Here is a 21535-nt window from a genome sequence, read left to right as displayed (position 1 = left end):
AATTTGTTACATTTTTTTATAATATGTTACAATCAAATAAAATCCTGACAAAAACAATCCAAGCACAACATCTATAATTGGCTGGCTCAATAATGATCATGATGAACATTGGCTGCTTTTGCTCAATAAAAAAAAAGAACATCCCTAGACAGCGATATGTATCGCTTGTAGACGGTTGGCCAACCAACCCAGCAAAGCAAGCAAAACATGCAGGGATTTCAAAATTTACACAAGTTCAAAAAATGATTATGAATTTAGCCATTCTTGACGAAACTTAAAACATATTAACCAATTAAAAAAGGTTCAGTAATTGCAACAAATCAATTAAAATATAAAATAATTTTTCCTAAATAAACTCATGAAATTTGCAATTTCACCAATTTTCAAACTACGCAAATTTAAAAAAAGTCCGTCTATTTAAAACACCATGATTTCCTAAATTTCATGTATTTAAAAAAGTAACTTGATTTCATTTTTGACAATATGTAAAAGCTATCTTCATATGTGCAAAATTTTCATGAAATAAACTAATATATCCTGAAATAAAATAATCCTTTTAAAAATGTTCATGAGCTTTTCTTGAAAAAAAAGAGAAGCAAAAAGTCAAAAACGAAAGGCAAAGAACCAAAGGATATTATAAGAATAAATAGAAAAAACAAGGAAACTAAAATATCGGAAAAGCAGCATTCCAAAACTTATAAACACATTGAACGCCGGGAAGAAATTAATTACTGCCAGCCGTAGGGCAGCCTCGCTTGGGCAAGCACAAGACATGGACGGCCTAGCACGAAGGAGGCCACATCCTCTTTTTTCTCTTCTTTTTTCACCTTCTTTCCCTTTTTTCATTATAATTCAAAAAACAAAATAAATAAATAATTATACTCAAAACACTTTACATAAAATATTTGAAAAATATAATATAAACTTGAAAATGTTAAATGTACAAATATATTTTCTTATGTGTATAGAATTACTTTTCAAAATGTTAATAATATATTTAGAAAATTTCAAATATGTATGAAATTTTTTGATGTGCAAAGGTTGTATACCGCGTGTGGAAAAAATTAGACCTAAAAAATTGCAAGTTTCCGAAATTGGTAATCACATATTAGGAAAATATTAAACATTTATATCAAAAATATATCTGATGTTTGTAAAAAGGCAAATAAAAATATGAAAAAATATACATAAATATATATATATTTACAAAATGTCAGTCTTGTATTTGGAAGATGTTCAACGTGTATAAAAATGGGTATTGGGTATATAAAAGAATGTACAGATTTGCTTAAAAAGTATATATCCAGAATATATGAGATAAAAAAGTCAAATCATGCATTTCAAAAATGTTAAACGCGTATGTAATTACTTTACCAAAATACAAAAATGTATAATGTGTATGTGAAAAGTTGATATGAAAGTGTTAATTATATTGTTGAGAAAAATATTCCCAATGCATACAAACAATATAGAAAGAATAACGTTGAAAGCCAATAAATGAAAAAAAGGAATAAATAAATAAATATGTAATTTAAAATCTTGTCAAAGCCTAGAAAAGAAAGAAAGTAAGGGAAAACTAGTTAGAGATGTGAAACAAATGGTAAAAACAGAAAAAAGCAAAAAAAATGCGACATAACAAAGAACCCGCGAAGGTTAAAAAACAAAGATAGAAAAAAAGAAAAATCATAGAAATAAAAGAAAATAAAAGCAGTAAAAAGTGAGAAAGGCAAAGTAAACAGAAAAACGAAAGAAATTCGTTGAAGAAACAAAGAAAACCAAAAGGAAAAAAGAAAAAAAAATCAACTCAAATGAAGCTACAACTAGCTATCAAACGCAGCCAGTGATGATAAAATATTGAAATATCCCACCTCTATAGTCCAGATGGTGCCTATACTCGATATAAGAGAGATATAGTGTTGACGAGGAAAAACCAACGGAACCCTCCTTGTAGCAACCGCCATTAGCCCCATAGTGCCAGTACGTGCGGCACATGATATTCTTGAAATCCCCTTCATCGAAAAAACAAATACCAAAAGAAAACAAAAAGAATTTAACCCATGGGGCCTGGATGTGTACCGTTCACCCCATGTTGTCTCTATCTCTCCTGCTCCCACCCCATTTATGTATCGTGAAAAGAAGATATAGCAATGCATCGTAGTTTATGTGTTCGTTCAAAAGCTTAGGGGCATGTATTTTATCTATAGTAAACACAGTTCAAGAACATTTTACATAAAGCACCACATAAAAGAAAACAAGTAATTATCCATATGCGAAGAGAAGATAAGAGGCATGCACCCTGTTGCTATCGAATGTTGGGTGAGGCCGAGAGAGTGTGCCCGAACGCAATTGAGGTTGCTCGCAGTTTAGCCAAGTTTTGTAGGGAGGCGGGTTACATCATCGACACACATATTAAAAGTGATCTCGTGACAATTGTACCAAATTTTCTACTACCATGCATCATCTAGAGATGACACGCCAACATGATATGGGTGCCGCTAGGTATTAAAAGAAACAAAAACAGAACGGATAACAAGCACACAAATATGCAAGAAAAAAGGAAGGGGGGGGGGACATCAACGTCATTTCGGCTATTCACAAAGGCCTCCCGCATTTATGACAGCATTATATTAACAAGCTTGGCGATCCAGACGAGAACACAACCAAAGACGAAAACAATTAAGAAAAATGAATAGAACAAGACAAAAAAAAAGTAAAGACTTTTGCTGGCAATGAACGAGAGGAGGCCTCCCGCATTTAAGAGCATAATATAAAAAAGGTTGGGGATCCAGACGAGAACACAATCAAAGACAGAAACAATTAAAAGACATGGATAGAACGAGACAAAAAAAATGTGAAAACTTGTGCTTGGCGATCCAGACGAGAACACAAGCGGAGACGAAAGCAGTTAAGAGAATCGGATATAACGAGACAAAAAATGCGAAGTCTCGTGCTGGCGGTGAACGAGAAGCGAGAGAGGGAGGGGGGGAGGGGCAAAGTTGTCAATTCGCCCACGAGCATATATTTTTTCCAATTCAAGGGAGGATATTGCAAGGTACCAAATTGTTGCATTTCTTACCTCCTAAAATTGAAAATTGATGCATTTTTTTTACTAAAAAGCCAATAGGACGACTAGGTGAGGTGACAGGTGGCAGGGGCAGCATCGTCATTTCGCCCCTCAGCTCGGACTCGACCGTTGGGCAACGTTCCAATTTGGTTTCCCCTTCTTCCCTTGCCGTCGCCATCCGCCGCCCTCCTCCTCTCTTTACCGTTGCTCCCCCGTCCAGCTGCATCCCGCCTCCCTCTCCAGCTCCCCCGTCGACGCCACCGCCTTCTCCCTCCCTCCCTCGTCGCCGCCGCCTGGGGATCCCGTCGTCGCCGCAAAGCTCCCCGTCAAGCCTTCCCCTCTTCTTCCTCCAGCGGCCGGCCGGGAAATAAAGCTCCCGTCTTCTCCACCAGGTACTGACCAGTCCATCGCCCTGTTCTTTCCTGGTCCATTGCCGTCCCCTGCCCGCTCGACGCCGCCATGACCGATTCATTTCCTTTGCGCCAAGATTTCTCATCCGCCCTCTTCTTGATATGCCAACAACTCAAGGTTTCCCCGAATTAGCCCAGGTTTCCTCGGATCCCCCCCCCCCCCCCCCCCCGCTTGGGGTGCAAGATCGGGCTCGGATTGACCCCGGTTTCCTCGAATTCAACTCGATTTGATCGAATTCGCCGTTTCCTCGAATTTTTCCGACTTGATTTGACCAGCAAGATCGAGAAATCGACGCCAAAGAACAGAGCGTTCCTTGCCTAAGGCTGACCCGAATCCCGTCTCCCCAGATCGGATCGCCATGGCGACGCTGTCGGCGGGGGTGCTCCTGAAGCTCCTCGACGGGATGAAGACGGGGGCCGCCAAGCCCGTCGGCGAGCACCGGACGGCGGTGCTGCAGGTGACGGACATCGTGCCGGCGGAGATGGACGAGGTGGACCTGTTCCCCAAGCACGGCCGCTTCTACGTCAAGGTCTCCGACTCCTCCCACTCCATCTACGCCACGCTACCGCCGGCGCAGGCCGACCTCGTCCTCGCCAACAAGCTCAGCCTCGGCCAGTTCGTCCACGTCGACCGCCTCGACCCCGGATCCCCCGTCCCCGTCGTCGTCGGCGCCAGGCCCATCCCGGGGCGCCACCCGCTCGTTGTCGGCACCCCCGAGCCCGCCAGGAAGCCCGCCGCGCCGCGGAGGGGCTCCTGGGGCCCCGAGAATCATGGCGGCGCTGGGGTGCTCGCGGCGTCGCCCAAGGTCGTCAGGCCCATCGCGCTCAGCTTCGAGGACCGGACGCCCGTCAAGGAGCGGCCCTCGCCGGCCCGCAGCTCCGCGTCCGTCAGGAAGAGCACCAGCGTCATGCCGAGGCTGGTGACCCGCAGCCGGAGCTTCGTCGCCGACCGTGGCGACCCTCCTCCGCCGCCCAACAAGATCCCCAAGAGCCCATTCCCACCGGTATGTTCTCTATCTGCACGCCTGAACTCAACATTTTTTTCATGGCTTCTGAAGCTGAACTGTGAACTGAAGCTGAAACTGTTTGTGTGTGGGTGGGTGCAGGAGAAGAGCTCGATGAGCTGCACGGCCGTGCGGACGATGAGCAGGAGGGCCAGGGATGAGGAGCCCTCCTCGCCGGTCTCCGACGACGACGCCGGCAGCACCGCCACCTCCTCCAAGCGGCGGCCCTCCTCGTCGGCCGCCCGCGTGCCGGTACCAGGGAAGCTCAGCTCCCTCGGCAAGGTGTGTGATCATCTGTCTGTCAGCTGTTTTATCTGAATGAACTCTGAACTGAATCGATGCTGGAAAATTTGTCATTTCAGGAGGCCATGGAGCAGAGGGAGCAGGCGCAGAAGGTGGCGCTGGAGGCGCTGCGCAACGCCTCGGCGACGGAGAACGTCGTCAGAATCTACAAGTGAGTCAATCAATGGTGGTTCTTGATCGATCTTCATTGCCATCTTAACACTGTCTGTTTGCTGTGACATGAGCTCACCGAAATGTGTTGGATCGCTTTCTTGTCAGGATGTTCGCCGAGGTGAGCAAGGCGGCGAGGCCGGACGCGCCCGCGGCATGCTTCGACGGCTTCCTGAGCTTCCACCAGGAGGCGGCGCAGGCCGTGGCCGACATCGAGTCGATCCAGGCGGCAACCTCGATGGCCGCCGCGGCCGCCACGAACGACGTGCTCGTCGAGGCGACGCCCGCGCCGAACGTGCTGCAGGAGATCGCGCAGAACAGGGCCGCCACGCCGGCAAGGCGGCGGGGCCTGCTCGGGTTCGGGGGCATGTCCAAGTCGGTGTCCTTCGCGCCGGGCACGCTCCAGGACCCTTCGTCGCGGCCCGACGGCGGTGGGGCCCGGAGCTCGAGCGCCAGCAGGAAGTGCCTCGGCGGCATGCCGGACAAGGCGCCCGTGGACGGCGACGACAAGAACAAGAGGTCGTCGGCTCCTGCAGCGGTGGCGGTGGGCAACTCGCCTCTTGGGTCGTCGCTGAGGATGGCGAGGCAGATGCAGGCGGAGGCCGGGGGCTGGTTCATGGAGTTCCTGGAGGCCGCGCTGGAGGCCGGGCTGAAGAAGAAGCGGAGCAGCACTGGCACTGGCAAGCCGTCGGCGGCGCAGAACTGCCCGCAGTCGCTGGTGCTGAGGGTGATCAACTGGGTGGAGATGGAGCAGAGCGGCGGCGAAAGCCGGAAGTCGGCCGGGCACCCGAGGGCGGCGGCCATCGCGAGGAAGCTCAGAATCAAGGCCAAGAACCCCTGATCAATTGAGGAAGCTCAGGATCAAGGCCAAGAACCCCTGATCAAATTGCTCCATCGGTGCTTTGTGAATTGTGAATTGTTAGACGATGAGGATTACTGCTCTGCTCGTGTGCACTGAAGAACACTGAAGCTCTTCTTCGGTTCAAATTAAAATTCGTTATTCTTTCCACATGATGATCTCTGTTCGTTTTTGTGCATTGTGTTTTTGTTGTACTATGTTTGAATCAGAACTGGGCGAGCTTTCTTGGGTTGATTCTAAAGACACGGGATTCAGAACTCAAACACACAAACTTCAGTTTTAAATGAAACGGTCTGGTGTTCCCAAGGACACATGACTCAGAAACCCACAACAGCTGATTCATTTGGTTTCAGCAAAACAGACCAAAATCGACTAAGGCCCACCTAAGTTAGGGTTCCCCCCTCTTTTTCTTTCCCCTGCGCCATGGGCTGAGTGGGGAGGCGCACCAGCCCAACTAGGGGCTGGTTCCCACCCCCACTTAGCCCATCTTACCTCTTGGGGTCGCAGCCCCCCTTCGGTGGTCCCCCGGGACCACCTCCGGTGGTCCCGGTGGTCCCGGTATGTTACCGGTGATGCCTGAAACACTTCCGGTGTCCGAAACCATCCGTCCTATATATCAATCTTTACCTCCGGACCATTCCGGAGCTCCTCGTGACGTCCGGGATCTCATCCGGGACTCCGAACAACTTTCGGTAATCTCGTATAACAATTCCCTATAACCCTAGCGTCATCGAACCTTAAGTGTGTAGACCCTACGGGTTCGGGAGACAGGCAGACATGACCGAGACACCTCTCTGGCCAATAACCATCAGCGGGGTCTGGATACCCATGGTGGCTCCCACTAGCTCCATGATGATCTCATCGGATGAACCACGATGTCAAGGATTCAATCAATCCCGTATACGATTCCCTTTGTCTGTCGGTATAGAACTTGCCCGAGATTCGATCGTCGGTATACCTATACCTTGTTCAATCTCGTTGCCGGTAAGTCTCTTTACTCGTTCCGTAGCACGTCATCGTGTGACTGACTCCTTAGTCACATTGAGCTCATGATGATGTTCTACCGAGTGGGCCCAGAGATACCTCTCCGTCACACGGAGTGACAAATCCCGATCTCGATTCGTGCCAACCCAACAGACACTTTCGGAGGTACCCGTAGTGCACCTTTATAGTCACCCAGTTACGTTGTGACGTTTGATACACCCAAAGCACTCCTACGGTATCCGGGAGTTGTGCAATCTCACGGTCGAAGGAAAAGATACTTGACATTAGAAAAGCATTAGCATACGAACAATACGATCTAGTGCTAGGCTTAGGATTGGGTCTTGTCGACCACATCATTCTCCCAATGATGTGATCCCGTTATCAATGACATCCAATGTCCATGATCAGGAAACCATGATCATCTATTGACTAACGAGCTAGCTAACTAGAGGCTTGCTAGGGACACATTGTGCTCTATTCATTCACACATGCATTACTGTTTCCTGTTAATACAATTATAGCATGAACGATAGACGATTATCATGAACAAGGAAATATGATAATAACCATTTTATTATTGCCTCTAGGGCATATTTCCAACAGCTGCGGCGGTCGCGGCGGCCACTGGAAGTGCCGCCGCCGCCAGTGTGGTCGGTGTCGGGGCTGACGGTGCGGATGGGTCGGATGAAGACGAAGATGGGTTCGAGTTCGAGATTGGGACTCTGGGGAGATTTATGAAGCCTCAGGTACCAATGTTGGATTCCCATCTCAAATCATACTGTGTTTTCTGCTGGTGATAGATAATCCTCCAAAGTGGGATGATGTATCTTATACATAAGGAAGCTTAGCTTATGCATGGATCATTTTGTTGTAGAATGATGGCCATTTGCTTGTTGTTGTAATTGGTTGTGCTCATTGTTGGAAACAATCAAGTCGTGTCCCGCTACGAATGATGTTTGTCAAGTCGGATTGTGCCGGATTTGTGTGTTCATTGTTGGTATAATCAATACTTAGCTATGTCCTGCTAGGAGCTGTGTTTGTCGAATCTGATCGTGGCATGTCGAGTCCTACCTTGCTATGTCCTAATTGACGTGTACGGAAGGCGAGTCCATGTACGAGAGTGGTTGTGTAGCTTCATTGTGCATACATACACATGCAGGTTGCAATGTTGTGTGCTGTTTTGAGAAAGAAACAAGGGGGAAAAACAGAGGCACCCGAGCTGTCTTTGCTGAAATATGCCTATCTTGTGTATGCGTGATTGTTTGGCTGATTGATTCTGCCATACGAAGTATTACTTAGGGCGAGATTGTTGGAATAATAGTCGTGTCTGGTTTGGTCCTACCTAGCTATGTGTTAGTTGACATGTATGACTTGGACAAGGTGATTATGTGGAGTGTGTACGAGTGTGAGTCATCTAGCTTGATTGTGTACATATACACATGCAGGTTATAATCTTGTGTAAGATTCGCAAGAAGGAAACATAAAAAAAAGAGGTACATGAGATGAATTGGCAAAACATCCCAATTGTGTGTATCTGATATTTGTTGGTCTGATTGACTGCTTGGGCTAAAAGCTAACACTCCTCTTAAATTTCAATATGATATACTGTTTGTGGCTATATGTTTGTCATTTAGTAGTACATGTACTTCAGATATCCTTTTCGTATACCAAAGGTTATACCCTTCTTTTTTTCTGCAGATTTATGATGGGTTTTTGTACGGGTTTAGAGTGTAATTGTACTGGGTCGCCGGTGCTGAAACACATTCAATATGCTCAAGTACACATCATAACACCTGTAATGATGATGATGTAGGGGACTGTAAATGTCTCGGCAATGTACAATACAAGGCACCACACTGTTGATAGTTCAGTTGTTGCACGTGGAAATTTTTGGAGGTTAGAATCATCACGAGGTGGTTCAACTAATGGAAATGACAATGCACCTGGTTTCCTTATTCAGTTGGGTCCCTTACTTTTTGTGCGAGACTCTACAACACTTCTTTTGCCTATTAATCTGTCAAAGCAACACCTCATTTGGTATGCTTATGATCACAAGGTACTTCTCTTATTCTTGATATATGAATCTACGCATGTTCATTAGTTTTTATTTATTTTATCCTTCAGATAACTTTCTAGAACAATTTTTTTTGCCTTTTCTTATGAATGGTAATCTCTAAAGCTATATATACATTGCATTGTATATTGGTAAAATGCGAAATATACTACAAGAGTGCAAATATTATGCATAGGCGCATAGCATCTGCTTGAAACTGAAACGAGGTGGGTGAGATTGTGAGGTTTTTTTTAGGGAATTGTGAGGTTATTTTTTATAACGAGAGTGGGTGAGGTCTTTTTTTTTATAACGGGAGTATGTTCTTAATTTTCTTTTTTTACCTTTTCTGTGTCTACCATGTTTATTTGTACATTATGGAATATTTGATTATATTTTGACTACTTCCTCCATTCCTAATTATAAATCTTTTTAAATTTTTGAATATAAATCACATATGGATCAAAATGTCTATATGCATCCGTATGTAGTGCATAAAAGACATATATTTAGGCACGGAGGGAGTATACAGACAATAAATATCTCATATGTTCTTTACGGAGAAATTCACCATGTTGATTGCCTTGGATGTGTGATTTTTGCTAATTATGAGCAGGGAATTTTCGGTGTACGGTTATTCGTGTGTTGCACGTGCATGCTTACTAGTGTGAACAAAAAGGTAGAATGTGTGTCTGAACAAAAAGGTACTGTGTTATATTTAGGAATGTAGGGATAATTAAGTAAAAGTTAAAAATGCATAAAAATACATCCCTTTTTAAATTAAAATTCTCGTGTGCAATGAAGAACACTGAAGCTCTTCTTCGGGTAAATTAAAATTCGTTATTCTTTCCACAACTTCTGTGTTCGTTTTGTGCATTATGTTTTTCTTCTATGTCTGAATCGAAACCCGACGGGTGTTTCTAAGGACATGGGATTTAGAACTCAAGCACACAAACTTCAGTGTCAAATCAAACGGTTTTTGGTGTTTGTAAGGATATATGATTCAGAGACCAAAAACTGATTGATTTGTTTCAGCGAAAGAGACCAAAAACGACTTAATTTAGAGTGATTTTCTCAGACATGTTTTGTCTACTCACGGATAAAGTTATGAATTGACTGGCATTCGGAACGAATAAAAACAAAACGGATAAAAGTATATTACGCTCACTCTTCACATAGTTTGTGTACTTGCGATTATATCTTTTTTGTCAATAATACCACATAAGTAATTTTGTCGTGAAAGACAAATGCGAAATAATACACTTGAAAATGCTTGTTCCACAAAGTTTCATATTCTTTTGTTTATATTTATAAAATATTATAAATGCATATATTTCAATATTGTTTTGTAATTACAATATGAAACATGTTCACTTAGTATAAATTATTTGGAAGAGTAATATAAAACTATACAGGCAGCACTAAAAAACATATTTGTGACACTTACAAATATCTAACACATATTAAAACATGTTAATAGCTTTAAAAACATATTTGTGACATTTATAAATATGTAAGACATATTAAAAAAATTATTAACACATATTCACTTAAATGTTCATAAACATCTGTTTGAAAAACATGTCAGTCATGTATTTAAAAAATGTTAAACATGTGTAAAAACTGGTCTTCATGTATTAAAAATGTACAGAATGTATGAAGAAAAATAGACATAACAAATATATACTAAATTTTTTAATTATGTATTTGATTTTTTTAACCATGTATAAAATAATGTTACATATGTGAACAGAAATAGTTAAAAAGTTATGTATTACGCTTACTCCTCACATTTTTTGTGTACTTGAAAATTTATCATTTTTCTCTAAGTACACAACAAAAGCCATTTCCGAAAAAGTTTCAAATTTTTTTACTACTTCTTTTCTGCCTAAACAGGTTCGCCTAGTCCCAAGTTCCAAAAATCTGCACCGGACTTTTCCAATCCTGTGAACTACACTGAAGAAGTGTTGGCAATTAGAACGTACTGGACTAAATGCAGCGGAAATAAAATAATCTTAGCACCGCTCATGTACTGACTCCAGTGATTATGCTGATATAATTACTTTTTTCTTCATTTATTCTTTGAATATATTCTAAAACATATATTTCAGATTATTTTCAAAAAATCACAAATTAAAAAAGTTAAGGCCGTGTAAGTTTTTTGGTAGCGCATGAAAAATATTGGTACCATTAAAAACATAGTTGTAACACTTACAAATATTGAATAAATTGAAAAACATTTGTTAGCATTAAAAAAACATTTGTGTCATTTACAAATGTATGCAAATATTTAACACATATTCAACAAAATGTTTTTAAACATCTATTTCAAAAAAATTGTCAATCATATATTTATAAAATATGTAACATGTGTAACAACTTTACCTGGTGTATCAACAAAATGAACGTATGAAGAAAAGTAATCATAAAAATATATATTAAAAATGTTTGACTATGTTGAAAATGTTAACCATGTAAAAAAATAACCACAATCTTAATCATGTATTTGAAAACTGAGAATGTGCTTCAGACGTATATCAAAAGTTTACAATGTACATGAACACAAGTATACATGGAAAACATATATTTGCTAAAATATGTAAATAATTAATTTCAAAGATGTATGAGATATACAAAAATTCTTTTATATTCACCCGAAAAATTTCAATTTGGCCCCATGTCTTTCTTACACAAACGGAGTAATTAGGGATCTAGCTGGAGTCGCGAAGCTTTAGCGACGAAGGGTGCCCACCGATATATACTATCAAGGTGGAAAGGACAAGAACAGCTGCAGCCAGAAGATCATTGGCGCACGGTTCTACAGCACATGAGTTTCTGACGATGTCCTCAAGACGGTCTGCAATATAATTTTCTTCTTTCTTTGGAATTAGTAGATATCTAATTTCCACTGAAGTCAGACTCTCCTGAAGGCCTGAACATCAGTAGACTATTATTTTTTTAACATTATTGGTTGATTTTTTGGAAAAGAACATTACTGGTTGATATCTAAATTTTATAATGAATTAAATGTTTCACTATATATAGTGAACAAAATATGTGCCTATATTAAGCGAAATACGCTGTCTCAAGTGAGGTAAACATTTGAACACGGTGAATAATATTTGTGACAATGTAACAAAAGGACAAGCATAATGACTCTATCCGAATTTAATTACACTGAACCAGTGTGTTTATTTATTGAACAAAAACATGTGTCCGCATCGATCATAGATTCATGGTGATGGCAGGATCAAAAAGTCGAGACATGTAGTAGTGGTTTGACATAAGTACAGAAATAGCTTCGAACATCAATCCGCTTCATCACGGCATGCTAGCCCACCGCCTTGCGAATGTGAGGGGAGCGACTCCAGCATCTTCATTGGCCCGTAATGTGGAGAGGGCATTCTCATTAGCTCCCGGAGGTAATGTAGTTGCTTGTTGAAAACTAATCAAGGATTGCTTTATGACTCCCATATTTGGACGCTCTTTACGATTCTGGTGGACACACATGAGTCCCAACTCCAATACAGTTTTCATCTCCTGGTCAAACGGACCCCTCAATCGCATGTCAGCTGCCTCAAGAATGTTATTGGCATCACGAAACCGCTCAACTTTCATGATAAGGCTGTTTTCGACATCATCCACGATTGTTGGTTTTTCTCCGCAGACCATCTCGAGCAACAACACCCCCAAGCTATACACATCAGACTCCCAACATGCCTTGCCGGTCTCAGAATATACTGGATCAATGTAATCTTTACTGCCACAGACGTGCAACGTGTAGTATGAGGTTGCGGTATGGTTGACTTGTGTCACCAGGCCAAAGTCAACCAACTTGGCATTGAAGTCTTTGTCCAGCATTACATTAGCTGGCTTAATATCCCTGTGCAATGTGACTTTGTTGGCTTCATGATGGAGGTAGTTAAGACCCGAGGTTATTCCAATTAGAATGTCGCGCCTGAAATATGCATGCGTACATACCTTATCTATATGGTGTCCCTGTCAAATAAGTTACTTTGAAGGTAACCAACAGATCTCAGAGTTGTGTCGTGCATACCTTTTTGGCCAACTTAGCTGGTATGATATACGCTCGTGCCGCGCACCGTAAACTCGTGCACCTAAGGCACCAACCTTAGGGTAAAGATGGTCCTCAAGGCTCCCGTTGTTCATTATTTCATAGACAAGCAGTAAGTTATTGCCTTCTTCGCACCAGCCTACAAGATGTAGAATGTTCCTATGGTGCAGCGGGCTGATAATTTTAATCTCCTTTTCGAATTCCCTTCTTTGTCGAGGTGATGGAATATCTTCTATACATTTTTTTATTGCTACCTCCTCATTCATGCCCAAAATTTTTCCTTTGTAAACAACACCGAAACCGCCCCTTCCAAGCATATTTATCTGTGCAAAGTCATTTGTTGCTTGGGCCAATTGCGCATAAGTGAATTTCCTTGCACTATTCACTGAAATGAGTAATGCAATGTGACTTGTAAATGTTTAAGCTAAGCTGTATCTTGTATACTGACAATGTGGTTTAGAAATGGTGCAAGTTTTTCCGTGAAAATAGATAAGCAAAGGTACCTTCTGTCCTGGGCTCCCGACTCCGTTGCCTATCCATGAACTCTAGTTGCTGCGCTTGCGCCACTAGAACACATATATACCACAAAAAGATATTTTGTTCAGATTTGGTTTGGTCAGCTTGTAGTTTAACATTTTTGAAAAGAGAACTTGTAGTTTAACACATACAATACCTCTTGTCCTACGTCGGCACCATAACCAAATGAAAAATCCTACCAAAGCCAACACAGCGACAAGGACGCATGTTATCGTCACCACGGCAATTGTAGGACGACCTGCTGAATGGACACCTGTTGCCAAAAACATATTACAGGTTCAACCAATGAACTTGTATGTAAAATGCTGACCTGATTTATAGATACGGGCTGTTCATCATAGCGGGGCCGTCTTACTTGTGCATCCTTTGTCAAGGTACGGGCTGCCCTGGTAGCCTTTGGTGCAGCTGCAGACATACCCGGGGCCGTTGCTGGAGTCGATGCACTCGCTCTTGTCGCTGACGCAGGCGTATCCGGAAATGCTGGGCGCCTCATCGCAAGACGGGGAGCTGCCGTTGCTGCCACGGATTGCCCAGTCCAGCAGCATCGGCATGCCGGTCCGGTCGACATCCATACGAAGGTCGGCCGCCCGGAATGTGTAGTTCCCCTTCTCCACGATGAAGGCGTAGTCGCACGGGCAGAATTCCTGGTTGGCATGTGACCAATCGTCATCATTGGTGAACCGCATCTTGTTGTCTGTCAGCCCCGCCGGAATGTCAACGTGGCAGCAGCCGACTCCATCGCAGGCGCCATCCTTGGCGCTCCCGGAGTTGTCGGCATAAGCGATGCACCCGGTGTAGTAGGTGTAGCCGTAGCGGCCGCGCAGCCCGCTGTTGGTGTAGGCAAAAGTGTTGCAGCCAAGGACGAAGAGTTGGTTCGCCGTGTTGGAGATGCGGTACATGCCGTCCCGGTTCAAGTCAACCCAGCCGGAATTCCACCTGATAGGGTCGCCGGTGGAGTTGTAGCACTGGTACGCCACCGGCAGCATCACCCGGACCTCCGGGCGAGGGGTAACCGACAGGCTCAGGACCTGTATAGCATCGCTGGTGTTGGCTAGAATGGGCATGCTGTTGACGCAGGTGATCTCAAAGCCCGGGCGGAAGCATCCGTGGCCTATGCCGAACGGGTAAGGGATGTCGACGCCGCCACAGCTCTCCTGGCACCCTGGTTTTGAGGTGAGTCGACTATCCGCGTTGCTCGCAAGGAGCAGCAAGGATGTCGTAGCCATAATTGCTGCTTTGTTTCTCAACAAGCTACTAGCTTCCACGGCTGCAAACAAACATTTAATTTGTAACTTGGTTAGGTTAGGTTAGGTGACCAGAAAGGAGAAGGACGTGTTATAATGGAGAAAATGATAATACTGATATATGAAAACAGGAAAAGGTGACTCTGAGAATTATTATTACTTCTTAGGTAATAACTCTGAGTAGATTGTAACTTTGTAAGATGCTTCCGAGTTATATTGGGATGTTCAAGTCATTCCATCGAGGACCAAGGTGTTCTTAATTTCAATTCGATCCAGTTCCTTTTCATTTAAGTAACATATTGGTACTTGCACCGTGGAACTTGCTACATACTGATGAATGAATATACTAATTAAACATAAACTCATTTTGCAACGTTAATTGACATGTAAGCTCAGCAATATTTGGCTAGACCCAGTTCAAACCACATGCGCGATACTAGTTATAACGGTTAACTAATTGAAACGTTGCTTGCTTATCTGTAGGGTAATGATTACATGCTTGATTGTTTAGATACATTAAACAATAGAATTTCTACTTACTGCACTATTCTGCAATCACTATTTCATGTAACCCCTGTCATAAAATACATCCATTTTTAGGTTTGTTCTGAGTTAAACTATTTTAAGTTTAACCAAGTTCATAGGGAAGACTACCACCATCCAAGACCAAAATTAGAATCATTATTATTAGGTCCAATTGAAAATATGTTTTTCTAGAGTGTGCTTATTTGTGACTTTGATCGTACTATTCCCTATAAACTTGGTCAACCTATATATGAGGCCTGATCTATGAAATTATGTACCAAACCTAGCTATGAGACCTCATCGATATGGTTTGAAGCCATAAACACCACTTGCAATCTGAATTCCGAACTTATAATCACACCATCTTCTCTAGTCTGTCATTACATGTATGTTATGACACTGGGTGTGCCTATGTTTCTATGTGTTGTACAGCTGTAATCTTTCTTCATCATTACTACCATCTTTTTCCAGGCTTAGATTTCACAATCTAGTGTTAGGCATTTACTCTGTTTAATATAAAGTGTTAGAAAGGTTAGTTAAGAATGTTCTAAGATATGGATGATGCATATAACTGTAAGAACATTTTTCTGCAAGATGATGCTTATGACGGACTTATATAAGAAATCCAACTATTAAGAGCTTATAATGAATTTTCTTACACTACAAGCAAAAAACATTTATTTGCCATGTTCAGCAAAAACCATAGCAATTTTGTTATAGCTATGTAAAATTCATCTATACTTACTATTTTCACTGTGTTGTCAAAAGTGAAATATGGTGGAGATCAAGCCAAGGCATTGCTGGCACATAGAAAAACAGGTCAGCGTGATCAAAATAATCGTACATTGTCGTTAGAACTCTAGTTGTGTCTTCTGTTTTACTACACCTACCAATGCTGGCAAAGCAACGGACCAGCAGCAGCAGAGGGTATCATGTGGAATTAAGCCTCAAGAATTAATTCATTTGGCTGTTGTTCTAGTTGTTGTATCATCTTATCGGCTATTGTGGTTGTTACAATCCAGTAACTGGAACATAGCCAAAACATGGCATTGTGAGGAAGATTGTAACAGGTCATTGTTGAGGATGCCAAAACAACTGGAGCAACTATGCAACTAAGCATGGTTTTCGACTTCATACTCTACCTTTTAGCATTTGAGACACATATTTTGATCCTATAGATACATAGGGATATATTAGAAGTGTGAGCTATATTATTGTTGTTTTTGTCGAAACTTTGTGTTGTTTTCATTGTTGCTCCTCTATTTATTAGTATACGATGGGTAACAGAAAATGTTACGTCAGTTATCGACTGAACACCATATGAAACAATATGTCATGAGGTTCAGTTCCCTTTTATGAACTTACGTCCACCTTAATCATATAACTATGCAACTGGAGCAACTATGCATTTCATTTTTCATATAAGGAACTTTCAACAAATATAGCAAGCTATATAAGATAGATGCCCATGCAAATGTGGGAGGAAGTGTTGCTAATTATTTCTAAAGAAAATATCCCTTTCTTAATGATAAGATTTTAGTTCTAATCCGAACCATTTATATCATTTATAAGTGGTTGTGCTAAAGCAGACCCTACATGGTGCATGCAACTTTCGCAAGAAATTATCTTGATCTTGTCCAAAAAATTAGCTTGGCCTTTAAATATTTTCTATTACGACATTTTCTTTTGTGCTCGAATGTGTACCTTTATGAACACCACTAATGACACTTCCTCCAATCCGTTTTTCATCCGCAAATTCACTTGCTTTATGCACCAATTCTGGATAAGTCATTGATATCTTGGCATACACTGGAAATAAAAAAACATGGTAAGTTGTAACATTTAAGACTAAGCCTAGTTCACCTTATATTTTTACACTGCAATGGCCATACGATACCTTGTTTGTATATCTGGAGCTGTAACCAATGCAATAAACCTACTAACAAAGCCACCACACATAGTACGGCAGGGATTGACCCGATCACCACCATAGTTGCGCTAGAACCTGCAAAGAGTAGACATGTTGCCGCGAACAAATGCCAGAGAGAGGTTAATGGATGAATTTTCTGGCTAACTACTTAAAAACTTGTCTACTATCTTAATATATTTTTTAAAGTTTGTTCATGGAAACCAGCTTTCTATTTATTTTGATTGATCAGATGAGAGGCAAAGTAAGATATAATTTTGAGTTAATTAATCAGAGAGGGTGGTTTTCAGTATCTAGGAGCTGTATATATAAGATCCTCTACTGTGTTTGGCAAGAAAATTCTTCATATGTTTCATCTAAAACAAACAAACAAAATTCTCTTAATAATGGTGACAGAAACAAAAAATGTTTAAAAGATTTCACAGCATGTTAATTAGAAAATGAATGAGCAAGCATGTCCGTGTAGCATCAGTCCAACGTCATAAGTTATACAATATAAAACAACTTCTAGCCAATTTTCTTTGTTCATGCGTCCTTAACGAACACACTCAGCTTTATTGAACTTCATATGCACAATGTGTTCTAATTTATTTGATCTTGTAGTTGGAGTGAATAATTTAGTTCTTATACCTCAAAAAAATAATTGTAACTGCAGTTTTAATTCTTCACGCAAACTGCCGTGCATAGTGCCAATTGTTGCCCTGTATTTAACTCGAAGCTCACAACTCAACTGTACAAAAGGTCCAACAAATTAACCCTAATTACACTTTCAATGTGATGGAAGCGTATCACCATTGAGCTTGAGAATGCATGTCGATCTGTATGTGAAGTCAAGAACATCACTATTAAGCCTATTTGACTCGTAGAATTGTCAAAACAGGGAATATTAAAAGAAAGTATTAGAGGTTTATGTCCGGTTGAATCTGCCTCCATTTCTAAAAAAATGTCCGGTTGAATCCTATAGGATTGAAAGACTAATTAATTTGCATCAAATAAGTGTTTGACATCACATAAAAAGCAAAGGTATTTTAACAAGTGGTTTGAGTGGATTGATTGTTCTTTTACCCAAACATAGTGAAATGCAATCCTTACGAAAAATTCTTACATATCCCAATCCTACAAATCAAGCGGTGACATAGGAATTTTCTAAAGGACCCAAACCAACTAAAAATATTATGATTTCTCCTTTGAACCGAAGGAGCCCTAATATGTGAACTGTGCATATGTATAATCCCAAGCTCTTGATGTGAACCTCAAGCTTTTTGTAAAGCAGGGCCAATCCTCTTTCATTGCTTTACCATGGAAGAAATATATTGATCCAGCATAAGGATCGAGGGGGCGGGAAAAGTTCATGCACTATTAGGACATCCACTGTGCACATACACAATCAGCACATCTTGGAAAAGCAGATAGCACAACAAAACGAACCTACCAAAAGCGAAAACAAGTTCGGAGCTCTCAGACAGATGAGAGACAACCAAACAAAATAGCAGGACCATGGCTTCGTGAAGACAATAGAATCATTGACCCACAAAATAAATAAATAAATAAATAACAAGACAATAGAGCCACTAAAATCCAAAGCTAGATATGATGCATAGAGATCAGTTATGGCCTGTTGGAACTCGTCCACGGGATTGATCACGTCAAATCACGACGAACACGCGCAGACAAAAAACTCTTGCCAAGGGTACGTCTCATACCCTCTAAATTTCTCTCTTTATTGCATTTCTATTTTCATGACACCGATACTACATGATTACAATAGTTACGCATATACTCTGTATACATATAGCATCAAGACCTACCAGGTAACCGACTCGATCTATACTTACCTAACACAATATGAACGCACACACCTAAGAAACCTACCAGAAGTCCAGAACACGGACTAGTACGTACTCCTGCCTGATCTAATCACTTCAGGTCCTAACCTATAGCAAGGACCAACTCCTAACGTGACCTGAACCACACGTATACATCCAAGAGACCAAGACACCTCCTAGCCCGACTAATTAACTTGGCGAGGAACTAATTAATCTTTTATTAGACAAGATTACTGCTAACATGGCCATTCCAGCAACAAGGCTTGATGAACTAATCAATCCGCAAGTACCATAATTGGGGTAGGTGATGTCGGTGTAGTAGGTATGCGCGTAGAGGCCGCTGTTGGTGAAGGCGACTGTGTTGAAGCCTACAAAATCGATGTTCAAAGTTTTGTGCACTGTTTGAGCATTGATTTTGTTTTTTTAGTTTGAGCTCCTCGGAAGTTATTTTTGGCTGAAATTTTGCAAGTAGCCCGGTAATGTTTGGTGTCTCCAAATTTCAGATTTTTTGGATTTGATTTCATCATGTTTTTCCAGCTTTTCCCAAACTCGGATGTAGTCACCCGAGAGTAGTGGCTACTTTCGGATCGAGGAAGCGGGAAAAGTTCATGCACTATTAGGACACCCACCGTGCACACACACAATCAACACATGTTGGAGAACCAGATATAGCATAACAAAAACGAGCCTACCAAAAGCGAAAACAAGTTCGGAGCTCTCAGACAGATGAGAAACAACCAAACAAAACAGCAGGACCATGGCTCCGTGAAGAAAATAGAATCGCTGACCCGCAAAATAAATAAATACTCCCTCTGTCCCAAAATAAGTGACACATATTTTGTACTAAAGCAGCGACACATATATTTTGAGACGGAGGGAGTAAATAAGAAGACGATAGAATCACTGAAATCCCAAGCTAGATATGATGCATAGAGAACAGTTATGGCCATTCTAGCAATAAGGCTTGAAGAACTAATCAATCATCAAGTACCGTAGTTGGCGTAGTAGGTGTTGGCGTAGCGGCCGCTGTTGGTGAAGGCGACCGTGCTGAAGCCTACAGATCCGTAGCTGTAGCTGCCGGGGCCGCCGGCGGAGCCTACAGATCCGTAGCTGTAGCTGCCGGCGTCGCCCATGGAATTGTAGCACCGCAACGCCACCGGAAGCACGGCCGGAGCCACCACGCGAGGGATCACGATCAGGTTTAGGACTGCAAGGAGCAGCACACGCAGCGACGATGCTGCCGACATCACTGCTTTGCTTTGTTTCTGAAAAGAAAGAGAGGAAATAACAATCCAGTCAAAGCTTTGTGTTCATCGATCACGAACATCGCGAGTCAGTATCTACTCCCTGCAACAACAGATCTAGAGAGTACCAGGGCAAAGGAGTGAGTAGGTCTCTAGTCTCTACTCGATCCCCACATGAACAGATCCAGAAGGCAAGGAGAACAGTACTAACCTGGAGGAGATGTATGGATGAGAGAGCGACGGAACTCACAGGGTCAAATTTGAAGGTGCTTACCTAAGCGCGTAGACCAACAAGACGTAGTACCTTTTGACGGGTTTACCCACCAACAGCTACCTCCCACGAAATTTTCTACAAGGAATTGATAAACAAATACAAGCTGGTGTGGTCTCAAAATATATTTGACGAAATTTTCTACAAGGAATTGATAAACAAATGCATGCGACCATACAAACAACCATAGATAAGAGGGGGGGGGGGGGGGGGGGGGCGCCCCGGGCCCCCGGAAAGAAGGGGGGAGGGGGGGCGCCCAGCCATGTGTAAGCAGCTCTCTACAAGGATCGGCAACCGCGCTGGATCCTCGAGTACGTAGTCATTAACGATCTAGAACCTGCTCGGTGGTCTCATCAAGAAGAACGAGGCTGAAACGTTATTTCTTTAGTACTGGGCCTTGGGCTGTTCTGGTGGGTCACAGTAGGCTGGGACACCACTGGTTCAGCATAATTGGTCCTAAAAAAACTGGTTAAATATAATTAGTGATCCTTTTTCTGGAAGAAGGAATTAAATACTCGGGAATAGAACACTCGCGTTGCTCTTCTTTCCTGTAAATGTTTTATATTATTTTATAAGAAGTTCATGATTTCATGTTATAAATTGACAGCTGATTGTTTTCATTAACTTTATTTAGATTTTTTTATGTATTCAACTTTGACCTTAATATGTTCGTATAGTCCCGATGTAATTCTTGTATGGTTGAATATGCATTATAAGTCATAGAAATATCATCACTACCGATTTACCATACCAAAAATTTAGTTCTTTCTAAACCATCATGGGTGTAATTTGGTCCACATTGAGAGGAGACCGCACTATGCCCACCAGTCACAATGAACTTTAGCATCTCAGGATGTTAGATTTTTTTATAATATTTTATAAATTACCTGACATGATATTGCTTTTTATGTGTTTATTAAATCTTTATTGATAAAATTTTATTTTATTGACATACATTAACTTTTTGTATGCTTATATTGAAGGGGTCGTGTTTTATTTTTGCCCCGGGCCCCCAAAATCCCAGGACTGGCCCTGGATAGGTATTGATGTTTTGAATGACGA

At 41.9% G+C, this 21535-nt stretch overlaps 2 protein-coding genes across 2 annotated transcripts; one reads left to right on the top strand and one right to left on the bottom strand.

The window, feature by feature from the left end:
- The first annotated feature begins 3253 nt into the window (after nt 1-3253).
- On the top strand, nt 3254-5940 carry LOC123439084. The gene is made up of 5 exons (XM_045115832.1): nt 3254-3456; nt 3823-4478; nt 4581-4760; nt 4841-4932; nt 5040-5940. Exons 2-5 carry the CDS (start codon nt 3834-3836, stop codon nt 5770-5772), a joined length of 1650 nt encoding a protein of 549 aa, XP_044971767.1. The 5' UTR covers nt 3254-3456; nt 3823-3833; the 3' UTR covers nt 5773-5940.
- A 6022-nt stretch (nt 5941-11962) lies between these two features.
- Nucleotides 11963-20534, bottom strand: LOC123442336 (wall-associated receptor kinase 4-like). The gene is made up of 9 exons (XM_045118342.1): nt 20331-20534; nt 19950-20223; nt 17103-17210; nt 16910-17014; nt 13792-14703; nt 13573-13689; nt 13403-13465; nt 12882-13284; nt 11963-12782 (listed from the first exon to the last, which is right to left on the bottom strand). Exons 2-9 carry the CDS (start codon nt 20203-20205, stop codon nt 12146-12148), a joined length of 2601 nt encoding a protein of 866 aa, XP_044974277.1. The 5' UTR covers nt 20206-20223; nt 20331-20534; the 3' UTR covers nt 11963-12145.
- Nucleotides 20535-21535: the final 1001 nt, after the last annotated feature.

This window comes from Hordeum vulgare, chromosome 3H (genome assembly GCF_904849725.1).
Source record: "Hordeum vulgare subsp. vulgare chromosome 3H, MorexV3_pseudomolecules_assembly, whole genome shotgun sequence".
In the NCBI taxonomy this organism is placed as follows: domain Eukaryota; kingdom Viridiplantae; phylum Streptophyta; class Magnoliopsida; order Poales; family Poaceae; genus Hordeum; species Hordeum vulgare.
The sequence above is the reverse complement of the archived record's forward strand: the minus strand, read 5'-3'. Positions and strand labels throughout refer to the sequence as shown.

What these genes read in the sequence shown, in the direction of transcription:
- LOC123439084 (XM_045115832.1), top strand. Translation starts at nt 3,834, where the DNA reads ATGGCGACGCTGTCGGCGGGGGTGCTCCTGAAGCTCCTCGACGGGATG. An exon ending in CCAAGAGCCCATTCCCACCG is followed by an intron (nt 4,479 to 4,580) that starts GTATGTTCTCTA and finishes GGGTGGGTGCAG; the next exon opens with GAGAAGAGCTCGATGAGCTG. An exon ending in AACGTCGTCAGAATCTACAA is followed by an intron (nt 4,933 to 5,039) that starts GTGAGTCAATCA and finishes CTTTCTTGTCAG; the next exon opens with GATGTTCGCCGAGGTGAGCA.
- LOC123442336 (XM_045118342.1), bottom strand. Translation starts at nt 20,205, where the DNA reads ATGTCGGCAGCATCGTCGCTGCGTGTGCTGCTCCTTGCAGTCCTAAAC. An exon ending in CACCTACTACGCCAACTACG is followed by an intron (nt 17,211 to 19,949) that starts GTACTTGATGAT and finishes TACTCTTTGCAG; the next exon opens with GTTCTAGCGCAACTATGGTG. An exon ending in GCTCCAGATATACAAACAAG is followed by an intron (nt 17,015 to 17,102) that starts GTATCGTATGGC and finishes TTTTATTTCCAG; the next exon opens with TGTATGCCAAGATATCAATG.